This window comes from Panthera uncia, chromosome X (genome assembly GCF_023721935.1).
Source record: "Panthera uncia isolate 11264 chromosome X, Puncia_PCG_1.0, whole genome shotgun sequence".
Lineage (NCBI taxonomy): Eukaryota > Metazoa > Chordata > Mammalia > Carnivora > Felidae > Panthera > Panthera uncia.
The window spans coordinates 82895020-82917253 of NC_064817.1; the positions used below are offsets into that span (position 1 = coordinate 82895020).

General features: G+C 34.0%; 1 protein-coding gene across 1 annotated transcript in view; it reads left to right on the top strand.

Annotated features, from left to right (window-relative positions):
* Positions 1-22234, top strand: part of RADX (RPA1 related single stranded DNA binding protein, X-linked) — a 68977-nt gene that overhangs the window by 26718 nt on the left and 20025 nt on the right. Inside the window, exons 7-11 of the mRNA XM_049644157.1 lie at positions 2180-2284; positions 3373-3537; positions 4779-4939; positions 5764-5942; positions 11708-11778. Of these exons, the coding sequence (XP_049500114.1) occupies positions 2180-2284; positions 3373-3537; positions 4779-4939; positions 5764-5942; positions 11708-11778 (681 nt within the window). The remainder of the gene's footprint in view (positions 1-2179; positions 2285-3372; positions 3538-4778; positions 4940-5763; positions 5943-11707; positions 11779-22234) is intronic.

Sequence of the window (22234 nt, forward strand, 5' to 3'; positions counted from 1 at the left end):
TAATTTTATTCATTTGAAAACATTTTAGGTATGCCCTACTATATATTTTATACAACAAGTTAGTTTTCTGATCTATTATGATAAGAAAAGAAGTATATTTAATACTTTTTAGCAAATTAAATGAATTTTTCCTTGTATCAACTTGTAGCATAAAGCTATTTTAGATACTGTATGCTATTTTACTATTTTTCAAGTGATTATATGAATAAAATACTGATTGTGAAATGTTTGCCAACATTGGGAAATCTTCCAATCTTGACCACCTGTAATTTTTAAAATCGTCAACAAGGTAAAAATTGTAGAACATCAGGATATCTAGAGACCGTATACAGAGCTGTTGTGCTACCCCTTTAGTGGCTGTTGCAAAACAGCATTACACACCATTCAGATATTATTACCTTATTAGATTCTGTCATCGGCTTGTGAAATTAAAACTTTAAAATATATCTGAATAGAATTAAACCTCACCCCAACTGTTCAGAAGGCAGAAAGAGTTTTTGCTAAACCAAGGCATGAGCTTCCAAGGTGAGCTGGGCTATGATTTCTCATGTAACTTCTCTCAGGACATAAGTGATTGGTAGTGATGACTTCTGATGACAATTCTGTTACCTTGTTTTATGTAGGTTTTATGGCCAGAGCCTCTCTCTTTGTAGCCACTTCAAACAAGCTGGCATAACTTTCAGATAATTATTTTTTTCACAGAAATGTTGCCAAGTATACATGTTCTGTTTCTTATGATAATGTGAAGTGCATCTCTCTAAGAAAGGTGACCTTGGTGAGATTTACTCTAGCACAATAGTTGACAATGATCACAATTTATTTTCATCTTTTGACCAAGATGAAAAAAAATTATTAAATGAATGATGAGTATTAAGGGGGCTTTAGGCCTATGAAGGGGAACATGACCAACTGTCTTCTGGAATAATACCAGAATCCTTTGGGAGTAGAGCATCTTTTTCACTTTTGATTAAGGAAACTGAAGAGCTAAGGGGGAACTAATATTGTTTACTATGTACCAGATGCTTGTTGATGCTATCTCATTTTGTGCTCCTAGTTACCTTTTTAAAAGTTGATGTTTTTACAAATTTACAGGTAAGGAAACAAAGGTCCAGAAGGGTTAAGTAATTTCCTGGATGTCAGACAGCTAAAAGGTGTCGGGTCGGAATGTCTGGTTTTTAACAGTCATGAAGTGAGAAGTAGATGTTTCTTTAATATTCCTATATCAACATCTTTAACCATGAATAGTGACGTATTTGTATGGTTTTTAAATAAAGGACAGTAATATAAAGTAGGAATTATTCTTAGTCATTTCAACAGATTTCCCTTATTTTTATTGCCCAAAAAAGAAGTAGGAAATGTTAGATATAGTAAATGAGTTTATAGTTATTATCATACTCTAGGGAAATATTTATTTCAAATGAGAACTTAACCGTTATTGTGAGATTATAAGTATTTACATTTATTTCCTCATTTCCTAGTTCATAAGACCATAACTGTTTGGGTATGTAATGAGTTAAAAAAATTTTAAATGTTGTTGGCTTTAAGAAACTTTACCTTAGTAACTGACAGTTAAAAACAATTCAGCAAGGTGAATAGAAGAGAATAGGTTGTATAAGCCCTGTCATGAGGCTTAAGGTCTAATTAAGATAAACACCTGCATAAACAAATTTAAGTTAATAATGCATACCCCTATCTGGTGGAAGGAGAGTAATTCAGGTATCAGTGTTAGATTGGGTTAATCAGTAAAAGCATCCTGGAGAAACTAAGCTTTTTTTTCTCTGTAGGAAATAACTATTCATACTCAGTTGTGTGCCTGATTAGAAAGACTGTTGCAGTCTTCAACTGTGCAGCAAGCAGTGACTTCAGTTAGGTGCAGCCATTGTACTTTCTAAAGGAAAAGTAAGTGTTAGATCCCATATCTAAAGGAAAAGGTTAACTGTTAGATCCTTGTTGTTCCAAGTGTGGTCACAGGACCTGCAACACTAGTATCACCTCGAGCTTATTAGAAGTAGAGAATCTCAGGCCCCACTCTGAAACTACTGATTCTTAATTTGCATTTTAACAACTGTCCCAGGTGATTCCTATGTTTATTAAGGTTTGAGAGGTACTGTGTTAGATCCTGATCTTGATATGTCCTCTTTGAAATGCAGAAGTTATTTCCTGTTTCCATTTTCTACAGTGACATATTTTGTGTGTACTCAGTTGAAACTTGTCAGGAATGATGCTCAAGTACCTAAACTGCTTTACCTAACCACTACAAATGAGAGCCGAGTGTTTCTTACTGGTGAGCAATTTGTTTATATTTTATTGGAGATGTAATATATTTTCTACTGACTAAGTTAACGTTTACATTAAAACATTTGACCACAAGATAGCTTTATTTTAATTTCCTTAATCATTGCGAGAATGTTTTAACAAAGAATATTTAGCCCATGAAATATATTGCTTCTGAATTATTTATGACTGAAGCAATGATTTTCTGACTCACTGGAGAATTGCTTTGATGTCCTTTGGTTAACTTCTAATTCCTACCTGATGTAAGGTAGATAATCATAAATTGCTTGATAGATTGAAGATTGTTAGGCCCTATATCACAATATGGATACAATTAACTATTTTTAAATACTAACTAAAAATATGAATCAGATTTTGGTCCCTGATCTCAAATTTTACTTACATAGCAAGAAGAGTCTCACTAGTTGTCTACAAGTACATTATTTTTCTCTATTCTTTCTTATAACAGGGTCAAAACAATAAAGATAAAAGGTTCCAAATGAGTAAAGAAATAGTGTGGTGTGTTTACTAAAATACTACCATGTTAATCATTAAGAAATTTGTCAATAGAAGAATCCTAGGAAGGATGTAATACACATCTTTGTCAACACTTCCTTTTATAAATACTAACAATATCAGATATAAATGGCACTGTTAAGTATGTTTTAAGAACATGAATTTAAATGCTGATCTATATTATAGGCTATTCATTTTCAACATGATGCCATACCTTTAGGTGAATACATGATTTAAAAATCAATTTTTAAGAAGATGCCAACCATTTTGATAGTTAGAAAAATCCAGATTATTAGTTTTTTTTGTTATGACTTTTCAGTATCCTATAGATAGCTACACTTTAGTCCACTTAAACTCTAATATGTCTGATTTCCTTCTCAATTTAGGATTGGTTTAGTGTCTGATAATTTTTGTATACATATCAAGTGTAATCTGCTACACGGTGAATAAGTGAACTTGACTTCTTTTCTTGGTGACATAAGAGACTATTGTAATATTAAACTGTTTTTATACAAAAAAATCCTTTAAGTTTATTACAGCGATTTTTTTTCTCATTTTTTGGTTTTACCCTTCTTACAAAAGGTCACAGAGGCCAGCCATACACCAACGATATCAAGGTAAAAAACTTTATTCATTGGATTAAAACAAGGACTGATTCTGAGGAAGTGAGGACTACTGTTATTGGTGGATATTACCCCTACCCACCAGTGCCAGAGACATTTTCGAAGTATAGTAATTCTGTCAAAGGTACTAAGTAATTGCTAGTTATGTATATGTTTATGTGCTATGTATATGTATATCGTAACGTGTAACAACACTCACTGATAAAAATTTTGTCTTTATTAAGACCTAAAAATACGTGTGGTGACTCCTAAAGGTTAATACTTGGATTTTATTAGATTAGAATAAGGGAGAACATAGATGATGACTAACTGGGCGTCATATCTTGATTTAATGTTACTGAGATCAAATCTGACTTTAATAGATCCCAATTCCTATGACATTACCTAGAGAGACTAAAGATATCAAAGGAGACACTGGATAATTTGATATCAAGATATTGACACTGTATTATGTTACTCTTGTGGAATGATACATATTGGATATTACACAATTGAGCACTACCTTTAAATAAAAATGACACCAAAATAAATTAGATGCAGAACAAGTACTGATAAAAAGCCTAACATTAATTTATTTTAGAAGAATTAGATATGATGGTTGAAAAGTTTAAAATAAATGCATTCTTTTTTTTTAAGCTGTGGGATAATTGCATGGTTCGGGGGAAAAAAAGAGAAACTTTAAAATACTAATCTATCATCATCTAAATACTGGCATCGTCTTGTACTTCATTATGCCAGCAATACATAATATATGGTTGTGTATATTAAAATGTGTGTTTCTGTGCACTTTATAGTTTGAAATATGTAAATTACAATTGACCCTTGAACAACACAGGTTTGAACTATACAGATCCACTTCTATGCAACTTTTTCAGTAAATATACATACAGTACTGTAAATGTTTTTTCTTACGATTTTTTAAATAACATTTTCTTTTCTCTAAGTTACTTTATTGTATGTGCTTATCAGCTGTATGTTGTCACTAAGGCTTGTGGTCAATGGTAGTCTATTAGTAAAGTTTTGGGGGAGTCAAAAGTTATACATGGATTTTGGTCTTCATGGGATTTGGTTCCCTTAACTCCCATGTTGTTCAAGGGTCAGCTGTCCATTCAGTATGTAAAATTTGTTTAAAATCAAGACTCCAGGCTAGAAAACTGTATCACAGTTTAACTGATAAGTATATTTTGCCTATTTTATAAAAATTACATAAGGGATGATGCCAAGTATAAAAAGAAATCTCACAAATTTAACTTATGTAGCAAGTTTATGATTCCATACTGTAAAATGACATTGCAAATCTAATTCTTATTTTTATCATTTCAGTTCTTTAAAACTTACAGTTTCTTTGGAATTATTCTTTTTCAGTTGAGTCGCTCTTGACAGCTATAAGTGAAGTGAGGAAGGAGATTGAAGACTTGCAGTATAGGGAACAAAAGCGCATTGCAATTCAGGGGATAATTACTGTTATAAAGTATATCCCCCATGCCACTGCAACTGAAAATGCCTCAGCATCAGAAACACTTCGGGTATGGTGCCAGAGAATTAATAGCATATCTTTGAAAGCACTGTGATCAAAATTACAATCGGTACCTTGTACGTTTTATTCTGAACTCACATGTATTGACTCTTGATGATAGTAAACCTCAGAAAAAAAAATCATTTATGTTTTTTTGTTTATTTCCTTTTTCTATCATTTATTTTGGAGCAGGCTGGGCTAAAGGTCACAGCCTCTGATATTTCCCAAGGCCCTCAAAACTTGGTGTTTTGTTTTTGCTTTGTGCATAATTGAATCCCATTGTGATTCTCTTTATTTAAATTCCCAGGTGGTATATATGATTATTCCATTCCTTTTGTCCAGGCCAGAGAAGTATAGGAACACTTTCACAGGAAGTTTTTACCTTTATATTTGGCATGGCAGTCTCACCCAGATTTTGTAAGAGGTAGCAATGACTTTGGTATGATAAAGGTTCTAGTAGAAAAGGCCACTACTGGAATCTAGGCACAATCAAGACAAATAAGTTAATTTTTTCCCTGAATTTATATTTGTAAAAATTATTTCTAAGGTTTATATTCATGGAAATAAGTATCTAATTCAATTTTTCAGTTATACAAGCATAAGAAAAACTTTTGTTTATCTTCCTTTAAAAAAATGTTTAATACCAGTTGCATTAATTAGGATAAATATAATCCTATCTATAAATTAGCTTTATAAAAAGCACTTTTATGTTGTAAAATGTTGTCATAAATCTTAAGATTATAAAAAATGGGTAAACTAAAATTATACAGTCTTTTAAGAAAAATATTTTTTTTTAATTAGTTTAAAATGTTTTCTCTGAATTTTTGGTTTTAGAATGCTAACCGACCCTCAACATCCCAAGCAACTAGAAAAGAAAATCAAAGTCAGGAAAGAGATAATAATAAACAATATCAAGATGATGATCCTATGGGCTCTCAGTATTTTCCAGCTACACATGAAAGTTTGAGCCCTACCAAGAAAAAAAGAATTCTGCAAGGGCCATGTGCCAAATTGTAAGTCATTTGTATTAAGTATACACATAGCATATTAATTGTTTTGGCTTATTTCTACCCTGTAAAATGACCAATTATACTAGAAGTGGTATTAGTTTTCTAGGGCTGCTGAATTCCAAGATCAAGATACTGGCAGAGTGACTTCCTTCTGAGGGCTGTGAGGAAAAATCTGTTCCATGCCTCCCCCCTAGCTTCTGGTGGTTACTGGAAATCTTTGGCATTCCTTGGCTTCTAGAAGCATCACTCCAATCTCTGTCTTCACCTTCACATGGAATTTTCCCCTGTGTGTGTATCTGTGTTCAAATTTTCTCTTCTTGTAAGGACACCAGCCATATTAGATTAGGGACGTGCTCTGGAGTACTGATCTACTCCAGTAAGATTTCATCTTAAGCAATTATATCTTCATTGATCCTGTTTCCAAATAAGGTCACATTCTGAGGGTTGTTGAAAATGTAATTGGTTATATATTAGTCCTGGTATTTAGTAGGGACATAATTCAGCCCATAATAGTCTGCCATCTGGTCCCTAAAAATTCATATCCTTTTCACATGTAAAATACATTCAACCCATAATAACATCCCAGAAAGTCTTAAACCATACCACCATCAACTCTGAGTCTAAACTCTCATCTAAGCATCATCTAAATCATATGCGGATGAAGTGCAGAGTGATTCATCCTGGGGCAAAATTCTTTACATCTGTGAGCCTGTGAAACTAGACCTGTTTATCTGTCCAAAACACAACAATGGGACAAACATAGGATAAGCATTCCCATTTCAAAAGGGAGAAATTGGAAGGGAAGGGGGTCATGAGTCACAAGCAAATTGAAAGCCTAGTAGTATCAGGACTTTACCCTCAGGATCATTGTCCCATTTCTTGAAGGATAACACATGATCACAGCTGAATATCTCTTATCAACTCATTTCCTGAATAGAATCCTAGACAGCCCTTTCTTCATTTCATCCTACCTATGTCCCTTTCAGTCCAAGCTAGTAGCATGCCTACTGAGATGATTGATTGGATCCACAAATCACAAACCTAATCTCTTGGGCAAAGGACTGTCCAACAACAACCTTGGTGTTCCCTCCAGAGGAAGCTTTCTAATTTTTTGCAGTATAGATAAGCTGAGAATTTTCCAAATATCAAAGCTCTGGTTCCTTTTTTGTTAATAATTTTATTTTCAATTTCTCTCTCCCTTCTTGTATTGTACTGTAAGCAATAAGGAGAAACCAGGCTGCCCCTTCACCACTTTGCTTAGAAATCTCTTCACCTAAATATGCAAGTTGATTGCATACAAGTTTCACCTGCCATTCAGCACAATTCAGCCAAGATTTCTGCCACTTCATAACAAGGATCACCCTTCATCCAGTTTCCAATAACCCATTCCTCATTTCTGTCTGAAACCTAACCAGAAGTACTTCTTACATTCATATTTCTAGCAACATTCTGTTCATAATGATATATATATTCTCCAAGACAACAAGTTTTCTCTACAGCTCTCTTCTTTCTGAGCCCTCAACAAAGTCTCCTTCAAAATCCATATTTCTACAGACATTGTCTTCAAGAAAATCTAGAGTTTTTCTAATATTCACCTCAAAACTCTTTCAGCCTCCATGTAATACTCATTCCCAAAGCCACTTCCCCATTTTAAATTATTTGTTACAGTAGCACTCCACTGTACTGGTGGTAGTGCTGGTAACCAAAATCTGCATTAATTTTCTAGGGCTGCTATAATGAAGTACTACAAACTGTATGGCTTAAACAATGGAAAAGTACTGTCTCACAGTTCTGTAAGCTAGAAGACCAAGATCAAAGTGTCCACAGGGTCAGTTTGTTTTAAGGACTTTGAGAAGGAATCTACCCCTTGCTTTTCCCCTAGCATCTGTTGGTTTGCTGGCAATCTTTGTCATTCTGTGGCTTGTAGAAATATCACCCCCACTCTGTGTCTATGTCTAAATTCTCCCTTTTCAAAAGGACATCAGATACGTTTGATGAGGGGTCTACCCTACCCCAGTATGACTTTAACTTAACTAATTTATATCTTCAGTGAAATTATATCCAAATAAGATTACATTCTGAGGTACTGGCGGTTAGGACTTCAACAGGAAATTTGGAGGAGATACAATTCAACCCATAACAGAAGCCCTCTTACCTGCTACACTCGGCATGGACTAAGTGACAATGAGTTTAAAAAGGAGGAATTACAAACAATACATTTTATTTAAGTATTTTACTTGAATTTAAAATATTATAGCTTACATTTGTTCACCAGTTATCTAAGCATGAATCTTTCCTATATAAAATTCATCCACTATGAATCATAAATGATTAACAGATTTGATTTTTCTAAAGTAGAAGGATAACCAAGACAAAGATTAAGGAAGTTTCCTTCTAATCCTAGCTTTCTAAATTTTTCTCATGAATGTGAGTTGAATTTTGTCAAATGTTTATACTGAATCTGTTGATCTGTTGAGTTTTATTTTCTTTTCATGTAGTTAATTAAATTAATTTTTTGAGTATTGGATCATCCATGCATTCCTAGAATGAGTGTTACTACTTTTTTAAATGTTTAGAATTAATGTTCAATGAAACTATCTGGATCAGAGGCTTTTTTGGGAAGATTGTGATTTAATTTTTCTAATAGATTTTAGAATATTAATATTTTCTATTCCTTTGTCAGTTTTATTTTTCAAAGAATTTGATATTTACCTCTAGATTGTAATATTTTTGGTATAAAATTATTCATAAGATCTTATTGTCTTATATTTCTGTACAATCTATATTAATGTCCCCTTTTAACTCCTGATACTTGTAATTTGTGTTTTCTTTTTTTCTGAATCAGTGTTGCTATTCTTTTTCTAGCTACTTGAGCTAGATACTTAAGTCTTTGAATTTTGGCTCTTCTTTTCTAATATATGCATCTAATGCTGTATATTTCTAGGCACTGCTTTAGCTACCTACTACTTCAATTTTCAGGTAATTAAAAACAATTTTTAGTTTTCCGTGTGATTCTTCTTTGACTCATGGGGAAGTGTATAGTTTAATTTCTAGTCACTTGAGGATTTCTAGTTAACTTTTTTGTTATTTACCTCAGCTTATCCACTCTGGAAAGAGAAAATATTGTGGATTATTTTCATCCCTTGAAATGCGTTGACTTTCCTTAAGTTGATCATATGGTCAGTTTTGGTAAATGCTTCATATGTACCCGAAAATAATGTGAATTCTTTCAATGTTGGATACAGTGTTCTATTATGTAAATTAGGTCCAAGGATATTGATTGTGTTGATTATATCTTTTGTATCCTTACTTATTTTCTGTCTGCTTTTTCCATCAACTAATGAGACAGGTGTGTTAACATCTTCCACTATGATTAAAGATATATTTCTCCTGTTCTGTTTTTGTTTAATATATATTGGAAATATGTTACTGGATACATATTTAGAATTGTGGTATCTTCCTGATAGATTGCTCTCTTTGTTACTATGAAATTTCCTTTATCTGTCACAGTGTTTTCTGCCTCAAAGTCTGCTTTGTCTAATGCTAATATACCTGTAGCAGTTGCCTTTTGATTAGGCCTTTAACAGTATATTCCATCCATCTTACTTTGAACCTGTGTCTTCGCATTTAAGGTTGTCACTTTTAAGTAGCACGTAATTGGTTTTTTAATCTTATATAGCAATCTTTGTCTTTTACTTAAACTATTTGTTCCCTGTATTAGTGAAGTTAGTGATATATTTGGGTTTATATCAATTTTTGTACTGCTTAATCAAAGAGTTTTAATTATTCAGTTTCCCCTCTTTTGGTTACATGTTGTTGAGTGGTTACTCTATAAATTACAGTCTGAACACTTAATTTATTGTAGTTAAATGCAAATTATTGTCCTATATTCCTGATAATGCTAGAACCTTAGAACACTTTAACTCCATTTATAACCATTTTAATTATTTTTGACTTGGAGGAATCTAAGATGCAGAAAAGATAAAATATAGCATTTATACATGTGTGTATATATATTAAGTACTTTTAATTTCTTTGCGTGAGACACTTTCTAAGACTTCAATAATATTATAATCCTGTTACGCAGATGAGGGAATGGCATTTTTTAGCATCTGCATGACTTTTATCTAAGGTTGATAAGTTCATGAAAAGGACAAGGTTAGAGTATAACTTCCAGCCTGTGACATAATTCTATACTATTCTGCCCCTACCCAGCATATGCAGTATTCTCTTCTTTTAGCTCTTTTCCCTTTCTTCCTCTGTTATTTTTCTATACTTTTTATCTTTTCACTTTTAATTTTTTTTTTGTTTCCTCAGTTGATACCCATTGACATTGTATACCTCCACTTCTGTCATTTAGCCCCTTACCTTTAAGACGTTTATGTCATACAAATTACATATTCCAGTAAAAATCTCCTAAGCCACTTTTTTAAAACTTCTGTACAATGTAATAATGCTATTAGGGTTTGGGAAACTATTTCGTCTAATTTGTTTCAGATGGAAAAAGTCACTTCCTAATCACATGTATTAAAAAGTAGATACATGCTGTTAAAGGATCTCAAGATACATGTAATTTAACTATTTTTTTAGTTAGATTACTTTCACAGTTGATGTTTTCAGCTTTCTAATTTCTGGAGATACCAAATTTTTGGTGATTAAAAAAAGGTAAAATTACAACTATAATTATGCCTTTATTTGCAGGGGTTTAAAGGTAAAGAAATGGATGCATTCTTCCTTCATGAAAGCTGCTTCTTTTTAGTTCATTAATATATCTCACTAGCAAAGTAACAAATACTACCATTGTAAGAAAAAAAATCCATTGATAAAATAAGTTGAGCAATATTATGGTGGCATTCAACAATATGACATTTCTGTTTTACTTTATGCTTTTAGTTGTGGAAATAAAACAATAGAAAAATCTCATCACAGGAATATGCTGATAGCCCACAAGATGGAAATCTTTCCTTATAAAAGTAGGCTTCTCCTCAGTTTCAAAATAAGATACTTCCCTTTTCCTCCATTTATTTCAGTTCAGTAAAATGTTATTGAGTAGATATTCTATAGAGATACAAAAATAAATAAAGTCTATACTTTTGTAGACCTTATAGCAGAGCTTATAGCAGAATCTGGTGGGAAAGACAGACTCATAAGCCTGTAATTTCAATACAGAGTGATGAATGCTATGATAGACGTTTATTTCTGGTGCTATGACAGCATGTACAAGGAGCAGTGAGCCTTGACTAGAGATCAAGGATGGCTTCTTTTAGGAAATAATGCTGGAGTTAAATTTCAAAAGAGGAATACGAACTGGAAGGAGCATAAGGCTTGTAGAAAACTTTGAATTGAAGCTAGAGAATTAGGCCAGATGGTTTCCCAGAATATTTGAACAAAGCAACGATGAAAATAGGCCATTGAACTAATTTTTAAATTTCTGTCCAAAAGAATGAAATATATACACACATATATTATATATATATATATCCATATTTCATTGAAATTTAACAAAGATAAATACTTCCTTTTGTGGGATTCTCCTTATTAAAAGAATATTTAAATCTACTGAAGTATTTGAATTATGTTATATATGCATGCTTATTCATAATATGAATATATGCTCCTTAATTTTTTAATGCAGTGCTTTAAGAAACTAAACCTATACAATTTCTAAATCTATTGAGTTAGAATAAATTCTGAATGGACCAATTAGTTTTTTTTTCATTGAAGTCTCTTTTTGTAACTATTGGTTATCCTTTTTTTATCTTTTGTAGAATTCCTGTACCTCAGCCAGAAACTTCTGCACAAAGAGGAAATAGACCTGACACACCAAACATTTTCCAACGTATGTTGCTTTGATGATGTTGATTATTATTTTTGAAATCTTTATGGAACATTATTATATACAGATTACTGTTTGCTTTGATTCTGCATTCTTTGTGTCATGCCTATGTTTAGCACGATAGAAGTACTTTAAATAAAAAAGAGGTTAGAGTGGAAGAGAGCCAAAGCATAAGAGACTCTTAAAAACTGAGAACAAACTGAGGGTTGATGGGGCGTGGGAGGGAGGGAAAGGTGGGTGATGGGTATTGAGGAGGGCACCTTTTGGGATGAGCACTGGGTGTTGTATGGAAACCAGTTCGACAATAAACTTCATATATTGGAAAAAAAAAAGAAAGTGAATATAGCTGAAGATGAGCAAGGCTGGTGTTAGTGACAAATACTGAAGATTAGCCTTCTTATTGGGGTAGAAAAAAAGATATGTAGATGGCTAATTTGTAATGAAAATTAAAATAAAACCTACAGTTGCTAAATAAAAAACAAGCAAAAAAAAGAAAATAACATATTTTGTTTTGGATTGAAAGAAAAAAAACCCAACTTGTCAAGCCACATTACACCAAAAATGATATCATCTCTGGAATTGAAATAAAAATATTTCATTTAAAAAAAAAAAGAAGTACTTTAAATAGATTTATAGATAGTTGTTTTTCTTTTGTTTTTTATTTATATTAGTTTAGGTCCTTGTCAAAATCCTGGTCCCAACTTTAAAATAATTTGGTATCATCACCAAAGTGGAAGTAAATGTAAACAAATTTATACTTAGCAATTTGTTTATTTGACAGTATGTCCGGTCAGATATACTGTTTTTAATTGCCAGAAGAATAAAGTAGGAAGTTTAAATTTTATTTGAAAATAAATATAGGTAAAGCTTAAATAAATATAGGTAAAGCTTTCTTTGCTATTGGGTTGACTGGTTTGAATATTTGGCTCATTTCTGAAGTAATTTTGTAGGACAATTTAGTGCCTCAGAGTGATTGGTTTAAATCTGGTCTTATAAGGGGTCATCTCGCTGGACTAGACTTTTTAACACTTTATGTCTTTTGTGCTCTTTGAGTTATTCTTTATTTTATTTTTTTAATGTTTGTTTATTTTTGAGAGAGAGAGAGAGAGAAAGAGTGAGAGTGGGGGAAGAGTGGAGACAGAGACACAGAATCTAAAGCAGGCTCCAGGCTCTGAGCTATCATCACAGAGCCTGATGCGGGGCTCAAACTCACAAGCAATGAGATCATGACCTGAGCTGAAATCGAACGCTCAACTGACTGAGCTACCCACGAGCCCCTTGAGTTGTTCTTATTTTGCGGTTGATTTCTTGTCAGTCTGGCAGATTAAAAGCCCATGAAAGGATCTGAAGTCTGCATCCCCCCCACCAAAATTAAAGCATAGAGAATAAGGGAAAAATCATTATACTATAAATATATGACAAAGCTCAGAGCAAGAATGAAAAATCCTTGGGTGCTAGAAATAAAACATCTTAAATTTAGTAGTGAGTAGGAACTAAAATTAAAACTGCTCTTGGGCATTTCAGAACTGGATAGAGACCTGAATGATTATAGGCTGAGGTATAATAATTATATGGCAAGGAGAGTCCAGACCACAGGCCTCCTGCATGTGAAGTAGAACTAAAATAATGTTGGAAGTTTATGAAGGACCAGAGAAAGTATGTCCATTGGTGTGGGGAAGTATCAAGGAGCTTTCTTTATCCTCTGGACAATAGTTAGGAAAAAGTCACCTGAGAGAAATTGGAATCTTAGACCTGTGCAACGTGGAGGTGTGGTCACAGTTCAGTGGACTATAATGGTGAGGACACTGAGCTAAGGAGTTAACAGTAATATCTGATCTCAAATCAGTGAAACCCTTAAGGTCTTGACAAGGGTAGGTGTGAAACTGCCTCAAAGAGGCATCTTATAACCTAGGGTATTTGGGACTCCCATAGAAAATGTAGAAAATTCATGATTAAAAAAATTACAGATTTGCCAAGAAAATGAACCACTTTGAGGCAATGTGATCAGATGTAATATGTAGGGAAAATTTATAGCCTAGGAACTAGAAATATGAAACCAATCAGAAAGAGGCTTTCAAGTAAATACATGTTTAAAAGGTTAAAGGAGTGAATAGAAACCATAAGGCATATATTTACAATGGGTTGAAGAGGAAGCAAATGTAGATGAAGAGAGAATTAGAACATTTGGAAGATAGGTACAGAGGAAATCACACCAGAGATAGGTAAAGAGTTTGGCAAGGTAAAAGAAAAGAAGAATGTATGTAACCAAACAAAGATCACACTCCCAATATTATGGAAATGTGTGTAATTAATTAGTAAACATCTGGGAAACTGGCATGGTGGATAGGGTGAGAAGGTTCAATTTATATCTAATAAAAGTTCCAAGAAGACAGAATAATCAAGAAGAATCAATATTTGAAGGATACATTTTCAAAATTAAGGATTATATGTTAATCATTAGGTTGAAGGATCACAATGAATCCTGAGCAGAAGAATTAAATTCATATGCAGATGCATCGTAGTGAACCTCCACTGCATCACAGATAGTAAATATCTTAAAAACTGCCAGAAAGAGGGGCGCCTGGGTGGCTCCGTCAGTTAAGTGGTTAAGCGTCTGACTTCAGCTCAGGTCATGATCTCATGACTTGTGAGTTTGAGCCCCATGTCGGGCCCTATGCTGACAGCTCAGAACCTGGAGCCTACTTTACTGTCTCTGTCTCTGTCTCTGTCAGAGACTGTCTCTGTCTCTGTCTCTCTCTGCCTGTCCCCTGCTCGCTCACTCTCTCAGATATAAAAATTAGAAAAATTTAAATCTTAAATTGCCAGACAGAAAACACATTTTCATCTACAAAAGAAATATAATTAGACTGGAAGATTTCTTACCAGCAACAATAGATGCCTTAGATAATGGAAAATGTCTTCAAAATCTTGAAAGAAAATGTTTTCCAACCTAGAATTCTATGTCTATCTAAACAAACTTTGAGGGTGAAATATATATATATTTTTAGATATTCAGAGACTGTGAGAGTTATTACTCATATTGTCTCAATGAGAGTTACTAAAGAATGAAAATAAACCAAATAAGTATCAAAATGCTAGAAGAAATTATGAGGAAAGAAGTTGGTGAAATATTGGTAAATATAACTAAAAATAGGCAGTAAAAATTAATAACTATGGTAAATAATTTCATGTGATTTGAAACAAAGTAAAACTAAAATACTATTTAAAATAAGATAGGTGGGAAGATGAGAAAGCATTGTTAGGTCATTTTATCTTTATTGAGAAAGGAAGTGATTGATGAACTGTAGGCTTTGTAATTTCAAACATGAAAGTTAAATTTTTAAGGGCATGCTGAAAGAATAGGTATAGGGGGTATAACTTTCAAAGCAGCACAGAAAAAAAGGGGAATTGTGAAAATTTGATCAGGACAATGGAAGGTAGAAAAGAAAATGCATGATTAAGAAAAACCACAAAATTATATAGCACAAATAATTCCAAATACATCAACAATTTCAACAAATGAAAACATGTTAAGCTTTCATGCATCAGTTTTAAAAATTAATCTAGTTATATGCTGCATATAAGAGACACACTTGGGGCACCTGGGTGACTCGGTTAAGAATATTATACTGTTTACAACTGTCGAAAACATGCTAATCCTAAATGTGTAGGTACCTTACAATAAAGCTAGGTAAATGGCAACTGACAAATTGAGTGGAGAAACAGACAAATCCACAATTATGTTTAAGGACTTTAACATCCCTTTCCCAAGAATTGATAGGAAAAACTAGACAGTAAATCAGTAAGAATATATAACATTATCAACCAACTTGACATAATATTTATAAAACACTCTACCTAATAATGGCAGAATACATATTCTTTTCAAGTACACATGGAACATTTACCAAGATTAACCATAATGTGGCCATAAAAAAAAGTTTCAATATGTTTAAAGGAATCTAATGGTATGTTAACTAACTTATATTTAAATAAAATTTAAAAAAAAATCTAATGGAGAAAATCAAACCCAAATTAAACAGACAGAAATTCTATATGTCATCAATTCCAAGATATCCATTTTTGCATATTTTAACATCTCTGATACTGGGATGCACATTCCAAAATGAATTATACATCATTATTTAATTGGCAATCTATTTTTTTAGTGGCACATGAAATAATGACGTGTTTTAAAATTTGCAGCATTTTATTGTATTTTTAAATATTTTATTTTTAAGTAATTCAAATCCCAATATCAAGAGTCACATGTTCTACTGACTGAGCCAGCCAGGCACCCCTATACCATTTTAGAGTCAGTAAAATACGAGAATAAAATTACAAACAAATTAGTGAAATATAAAACAAAAAAGAGAATAGTGGAACGTAAAGCTGGTTCTCTTAAGAGATTTACACAGTAGAGAAATCTCTAGCAATACTGACCAAGAATAAAAAAGAAAACTACAAATGAACAGTTGTAGTAATGAAAGAGTATAAAACTTATAACTGTTTTTAAAACTACAAGAGGGTATTATAATTTAATTTGTACACATTTCTAAGAACGTCCAAAGCCAAACTATTTATTTTTCATAGATACATATATAGGAATCTATTCTGGAATGGAAAGATATATAGCTAATTAATGATATAAGTTGTCTCTAGGGGAGGAAAGAAGAGAATGTGGCCAGGAAGGGTAAAGAAAGGTGATTTAAAACTCATCTTAAGTGTTCTGTTTATTTTATTATTTTATTCATATTTTATCTGAAGCATCCTGATGTGAGCAAACCAAATTCAAATAATTTATGAGACCATGGAAAAATTTGACCACAATATTTGATAATACATTACAATTATTATTATTAATAGTGTTATGATATCATGTTTTTTGTTTTAAGAAGTCCTTTAAAGATACACGTTGAATTATTTATGGGTAAAATGATATCTCAAAGATTTGCTTTAAAAAGAACAGGTTTGGGAGTACATAGAATATACATGAAAGAAGGGTGGCCATGTGGTGATAAATGTTAAAACTGGATGGTAGAATCATGGGGATTCGTTGTACTCTCCTACCTACTGTTGATGTTTTAAAACTTATATAGTAAAATATGTGACAGTATTTGAAGCAAAGATGGCAAAATGTAAGTCTGAAAATGTGAATTCTGGGTGTTGGATATACTGGTATTTACTATGGTATTCTATGTATTTTTCCAATGTTTCTGTCTAAAAAAATAAAAGATAAGTTTAAAACACTAGAGTATACAGGTGATACTTGAACTAATTCTTAAAAGATGAATAGACGTTTGTCAAATTAGCCAAGTGTATATAAGCCTACAAGAGTTTTAGCATAGGTACAAAGATAAGACATTTCATGGAAATCTCATGGAACCACCAACTGTTGTGGTGTTGCTAGAGTATAAAGTGTAAGGCAGGGAGTAGTCAAATGGCTGAAGAAATATTAAAGATCGACATTAATGGAGGACCTAGTATGCCATATGAAGAAACTTGGACTTTATTCTCTAGTCACTAAGGGAGAGATTTTGGAAAACATTAAGAGGCATAATTTGATTTGCATTTTATTTTATTTAAAATAAGTAAATGGTTTTATTTTTTCATTTTTTTTAATACGAAATTTATTTTCAAATTGGTTTCCATACAACACCCAGTGCTTACCCCAAAAGGTGCCCTCCTCAATACCCATCACCCACCCTCCCCTCCCTCCCACGCCCCATCAACCCTCAGTTTGTTCTCCGTTTTTAAGAGTCTCTTATGCTTTGGCTCTCTCCCTCTCTAGCCTCTTTTTTTTTTTCTTCCCCTCCCCCATAGATATCTGTTAAGTTTCTCAGGATCGACATAAGAGTGAAAACATGGTATCTGTCTTTCTCTCTATGACTTATTTCACTTAATACTCTCCAGTTCCATCCACGTGGCTACAAAGGGCCATATTTCATTCTTTCTCATTGCCACATAGTATTCCATTGTGTATATAAACCACAATTTCTTTATCCATTCATCAGTTGATGGACATTTAGGCTCTTTCCATAATTTTGCTATTGTTGAGAGTGCTGCTATAAACATTGGGGTACAAGTGCCCCGATGCATCAGCACTCCTGTATCCCTTGGGTAAATTCCTAGCAGTGCTATTGCTGGGTCATAGAGTAGGTCTATTTTTAATTTTCTGAGGAACCTCCACACTGCTTTCCAGAGCGGCTGCACCAGTTTGCATTCCCACCAACAGTGCAAGAAGGTTCCCGTTTCTCCACATCCTCTCCAGCATCTATAGTCTCCTGGTTTGTTCATTTTAGCCACTCTGACTGGCGTGAGGTGATATCTGAGTGTGGTTTTGATTTCTATTTCCCTGATAAGGAGCGACGTTGAGCATCTTTTCATGTGTCTGTTGGCCATCTGGATGTCTTCTTTAGAGAAGTGTCTATCATGTTTTCTGGCCATTTCTTCACTGGATTATTTGTTTTTCGGGTGTGGAGTTTGGTGAGCTCTTTATAGATTTTGGATACTAGCCCTTTGTCCGATATGTCATTTGCAAATATCTTTTCCCATTCCATTGGTTGCCTTTTAGTTTTGTTGATTCTTTCCTTTGCTGTGCAGAAGCTTTTTATCTTCATAAGGTCCCAATAGTTCATTTTTGCTTTTAATTCCCTTGCCTTTGGGGATGTGTCGAGTAAGAGATTGCTACGGCTGAGGTCAGAGAAGTCTTTTCCTGCTTTCTCCTCTAGGGTTTTGATGGTTTCCTGTCTCACATTCACGTCCTTTATCCATTTTGAGTTTATTTTTGTGAATGGTGTGAGAAAGTGGTCTAGTTTCAACCTTCTGCATGTTGCTGTCCAGTTCTCCCAGCACCATTTGTTAAAGAGACTGTCTTTTTTCCATTGGATGTTCTTTCCTGCTTTGTCAAAGATGAGTTGGCCATACGTTTGTGGGTCTAGTTCTGGGGTTTCTATTCTATTCCATCGGTCTATGTGTCTGTTTTTGTGCCAATACCATGCTGTCTTGATGATCACAGCTTTGTAGTAGAGGCTAAAGTCTGGGATTGTGATGCCTCCTGCTTTGGTCTTCTTCTTCAAACTTACTTTGGCTATTCGGGGCCTTTTGTGGTTCCATATGAATTTTAGGATTGCTTGTTCTAGTTTCGAGAAGAATGCTGGTGCAATTTTGATTGGGATTGCATTGAATGTGTAGATAGCTTTGGGTAGTATTGACATTTTGACAATATTTATTCTTCCAATCCATGAGCAGGGAATGTCTTTCCATTTCTTTATATCTTCTTCAATTACCTTCATAAGCTTTCTATAGTTTTCAGCATACAGATCTTTTACATCTTTGGTTAGATTTATTCCTAGGTATTTTATGCTTCTTGGTGCAATTGTGAATGGGATCAGTTTCTTTATTTGTCTTTCTGTTGCTTCATTGTTAGTGTATAAGAATGCAACTGATTTCTGTACATTGATTTTGTATCCTGCAACTTGGCTGAATTCATGTATCAGTTCTAGCAGACTTTTGGTGGAGTCTATTGGATTTTCCATGTATAATATCATGTCATCTGCAAAAAGCGAAAGCTTGACTTCATCTTTGCCAATTTTGATGCCTTTGATTTCCTTTTGTTGTCTGATTGCTGGTGCTAGAACTTCCAACACTATGTTAAACAACAGCAGTGAGTGGGCATCCCTGTCATGTTCCTGATCTCAGGGAAAAAGCTCTCAGTTTTTCCCCGTTGAGGATGATGTTAGCTGTGGGCTTTTCATAAATGGCTTTTATGATCTTTAAGTATGTTCCTTCTATCCCGACTTTCTCAAGGGTTTTTATTAAGAAAGGGTGCTGGATTTTGTCAAAGGCCTTTTCTGCATCGATTGACAGGATCATATGGTTCTTCTCTTTTCTTTTATTAATGTGATGTATCACGTTGATTGATTTGCGAATGTTGAACCAGCCCTGCATCCCAGGAATGAATCCCAGTTGATCATGGTGAATAATTCTTTTTATGTGCTGTTGAATTCGATTTGCTAGTATCTTATTGAGAATTTTTGCATCCATATTCATCAGGGATATTGGCCTGTAGTTCTCTTTTTTTACTGGGTCTCTGTCTGGTTTAGGAATCAAAGTAATACTGGCTTCATAGAATGAGTCTGGAAGTTTTCCTTCCCTTTCGATTTCTTGGAATAGCTTGAGAAGGATAGGTATTATCTCTGCTTTAAACGTCTGGTAGAACTCCCCTGGGAAGCCATCTGGTCCTGGACTCTTATTTGTTGGGAGATTTTTGATAACCGATTCAATTTCTTCGCTGGTTATGGGTCTGTTCAAGCTTTCTGTTTCCTCCTGATTGAGTTTTGGAAGAGTGTGGGTGTTTAGGAATTTGTCCATTTCTTCCAGGTTGTCCAATTTGTTGGCATATAATTTTTCATAGTATTCCCTGATAATTGTTTGTATCTCTGAGGGATTGGTTGTAATAATCCCATTTTCATTCATGATTTTATCTATTTGGGTCATCTCCCTTTTCTTTTTGAGAAGCCTGGCTAGAGTTTTGTCAATTTTGTTTATTTTTCCAAAAAGCAACTCTTGGTTTCGTTGATCTGCTCTACAGTTTTTTTAGATGCTATATTGTTTATTTCTGCTCTGATCTTTATTATTTCTCTTCTTCTGCTGGGTTTAGGCTGCCTTTGCTGTTCTGCTTCTATTTCCTTTAGGTGTGCTGTTAGATTTTGTATTTGGGATTTTTCTTGTTTCTTGAGATAGCCCTGGTTTGCAATGTATTTTCCTCTCAGGACTGCCTTCACTGAGTCCCAAAGCGTTTGGATTGTTATATTTTCATTTTCGTTTGTTTCCATATATTTTTTAATTCATTCTCTAATTGCCTAGTTGACCCACTCATTCTTTAGTAGGGTGTTCTTTAACCTCCATGCTTTTGGAGGTTTTCCAGACTTTTTCCTGTGGTTGATTTCAAGCTTCATAGCATTGTGGTCTGAAAGTATGCATGGTATAATTTCAATTCTTGTGAACTTATGAAGGGCTCTTTTGTGACCCAGTATATGATCTATCTTGGAGAATGTTCCATGTGCACTCGAGAAGAAAGTATATTCTGTTGCTTTGGGATGCAGAGTTCTAAATATATCTGTCAAGTCCATCTGATCCAATGTATCATTCAGGGCCCTTGTTTCTTTATTGACCGTGTGTCTAGATGATCTATCCATTGCTGTAAGTGGAGTGTTAAAGTCCCCTGCAATTACCACATTCTTATCAATAAGGTTGCTTATGTTTATGAGTAATTGTTTTATATATTTGGGGGCTCTGGTATTCGGCACATAGACATTTATAATTGTTAGCTCTTCCTGATGGATAGACCCTGTAATTATTATATAATGCCCTTGTTCATCTCTTGTTACAGCCTTTAATTTAAAGTCTAGTTTGTCTGATATAAGTATGGCTACTCCAGCTTTCTTTTGGCTTCCAGTAGCATGATAAATAGTTCTCCATCCCCTCACTCTCAATCTAAAGGTGTCCTCAGGTCTAAAATGAGTCTCTTGTAGACAGCAAATAGATGGGTCTTGTTTTTTTATCCATTCTGATACCCTATGTCTTTTGGTTGGCGCATTTAATCCATTTACATTCAGTGTTATTATAGAAAGATACGGGTTTAGAGTCATTGTGATGTCTGTATGTTTTATGCTTGTAGCGATGTCTCTGGTACTTTGTCTCACAGGATCCCCCTTAGGATCTCTTGTAGGGCTGGTTTCGTGGTGACAAATTCCTTCAGTTTTTGTTTGTTTGGGAAGACCTTTATCTCTCCTTCTATTCTAAATGACAGACTTGCTGGATAAAGGATTCTCGGCTGCATATTTTTTGTGTTTAGCACACTGAAGATCTCGTGCCAATCCTTTCTGGCCTGCCAAGTTTCAAAAGAGAGATCAGTCACGAGTCTTATAGGTCTCCCTTTATATGTGAGGGCACGTTTATCCCTTGCTGCTTTCAGAATTTTCTCTTTATCCTTGTATTTTGCCAGTTTCACTATGATATGTCGTGCAGAAGATCGATTCAAGTTACGTCTGAAGGGAGTTCTCTGTGCCTCTTGGATTTCAATGCCTTTTTCCTTCCCCAGTTCAGGGAAGTTCTCAGCTATTATTTCTTCAAGTACCCCTTCAGCACCTTTCCCTCTCTCTTCCTCCTCTGGGATACCAATTATGCGTATATTATTTCTTTTTAGTGTATCACTTAGTTCTCTAATTTTTCCCTCATACTCCTGGATTTTTTTATCTCTCTTTCTCTCAGCTTCCTCTTTTTCCATAACTTTATCTTCTAGTTCACCTATTCTCTCCTCTGCCTCTTCAATCCGAGCTGTCGTCGTTTCCATTTTGTTTTGCATTTCGTTTAAAGCGTTTTTCAGCTCCTCGTGACTGTTCCTTAGTCCCTTGATCTCTGTAGCAAGAGATTCTCTGCTGTCCTCTATACTGTT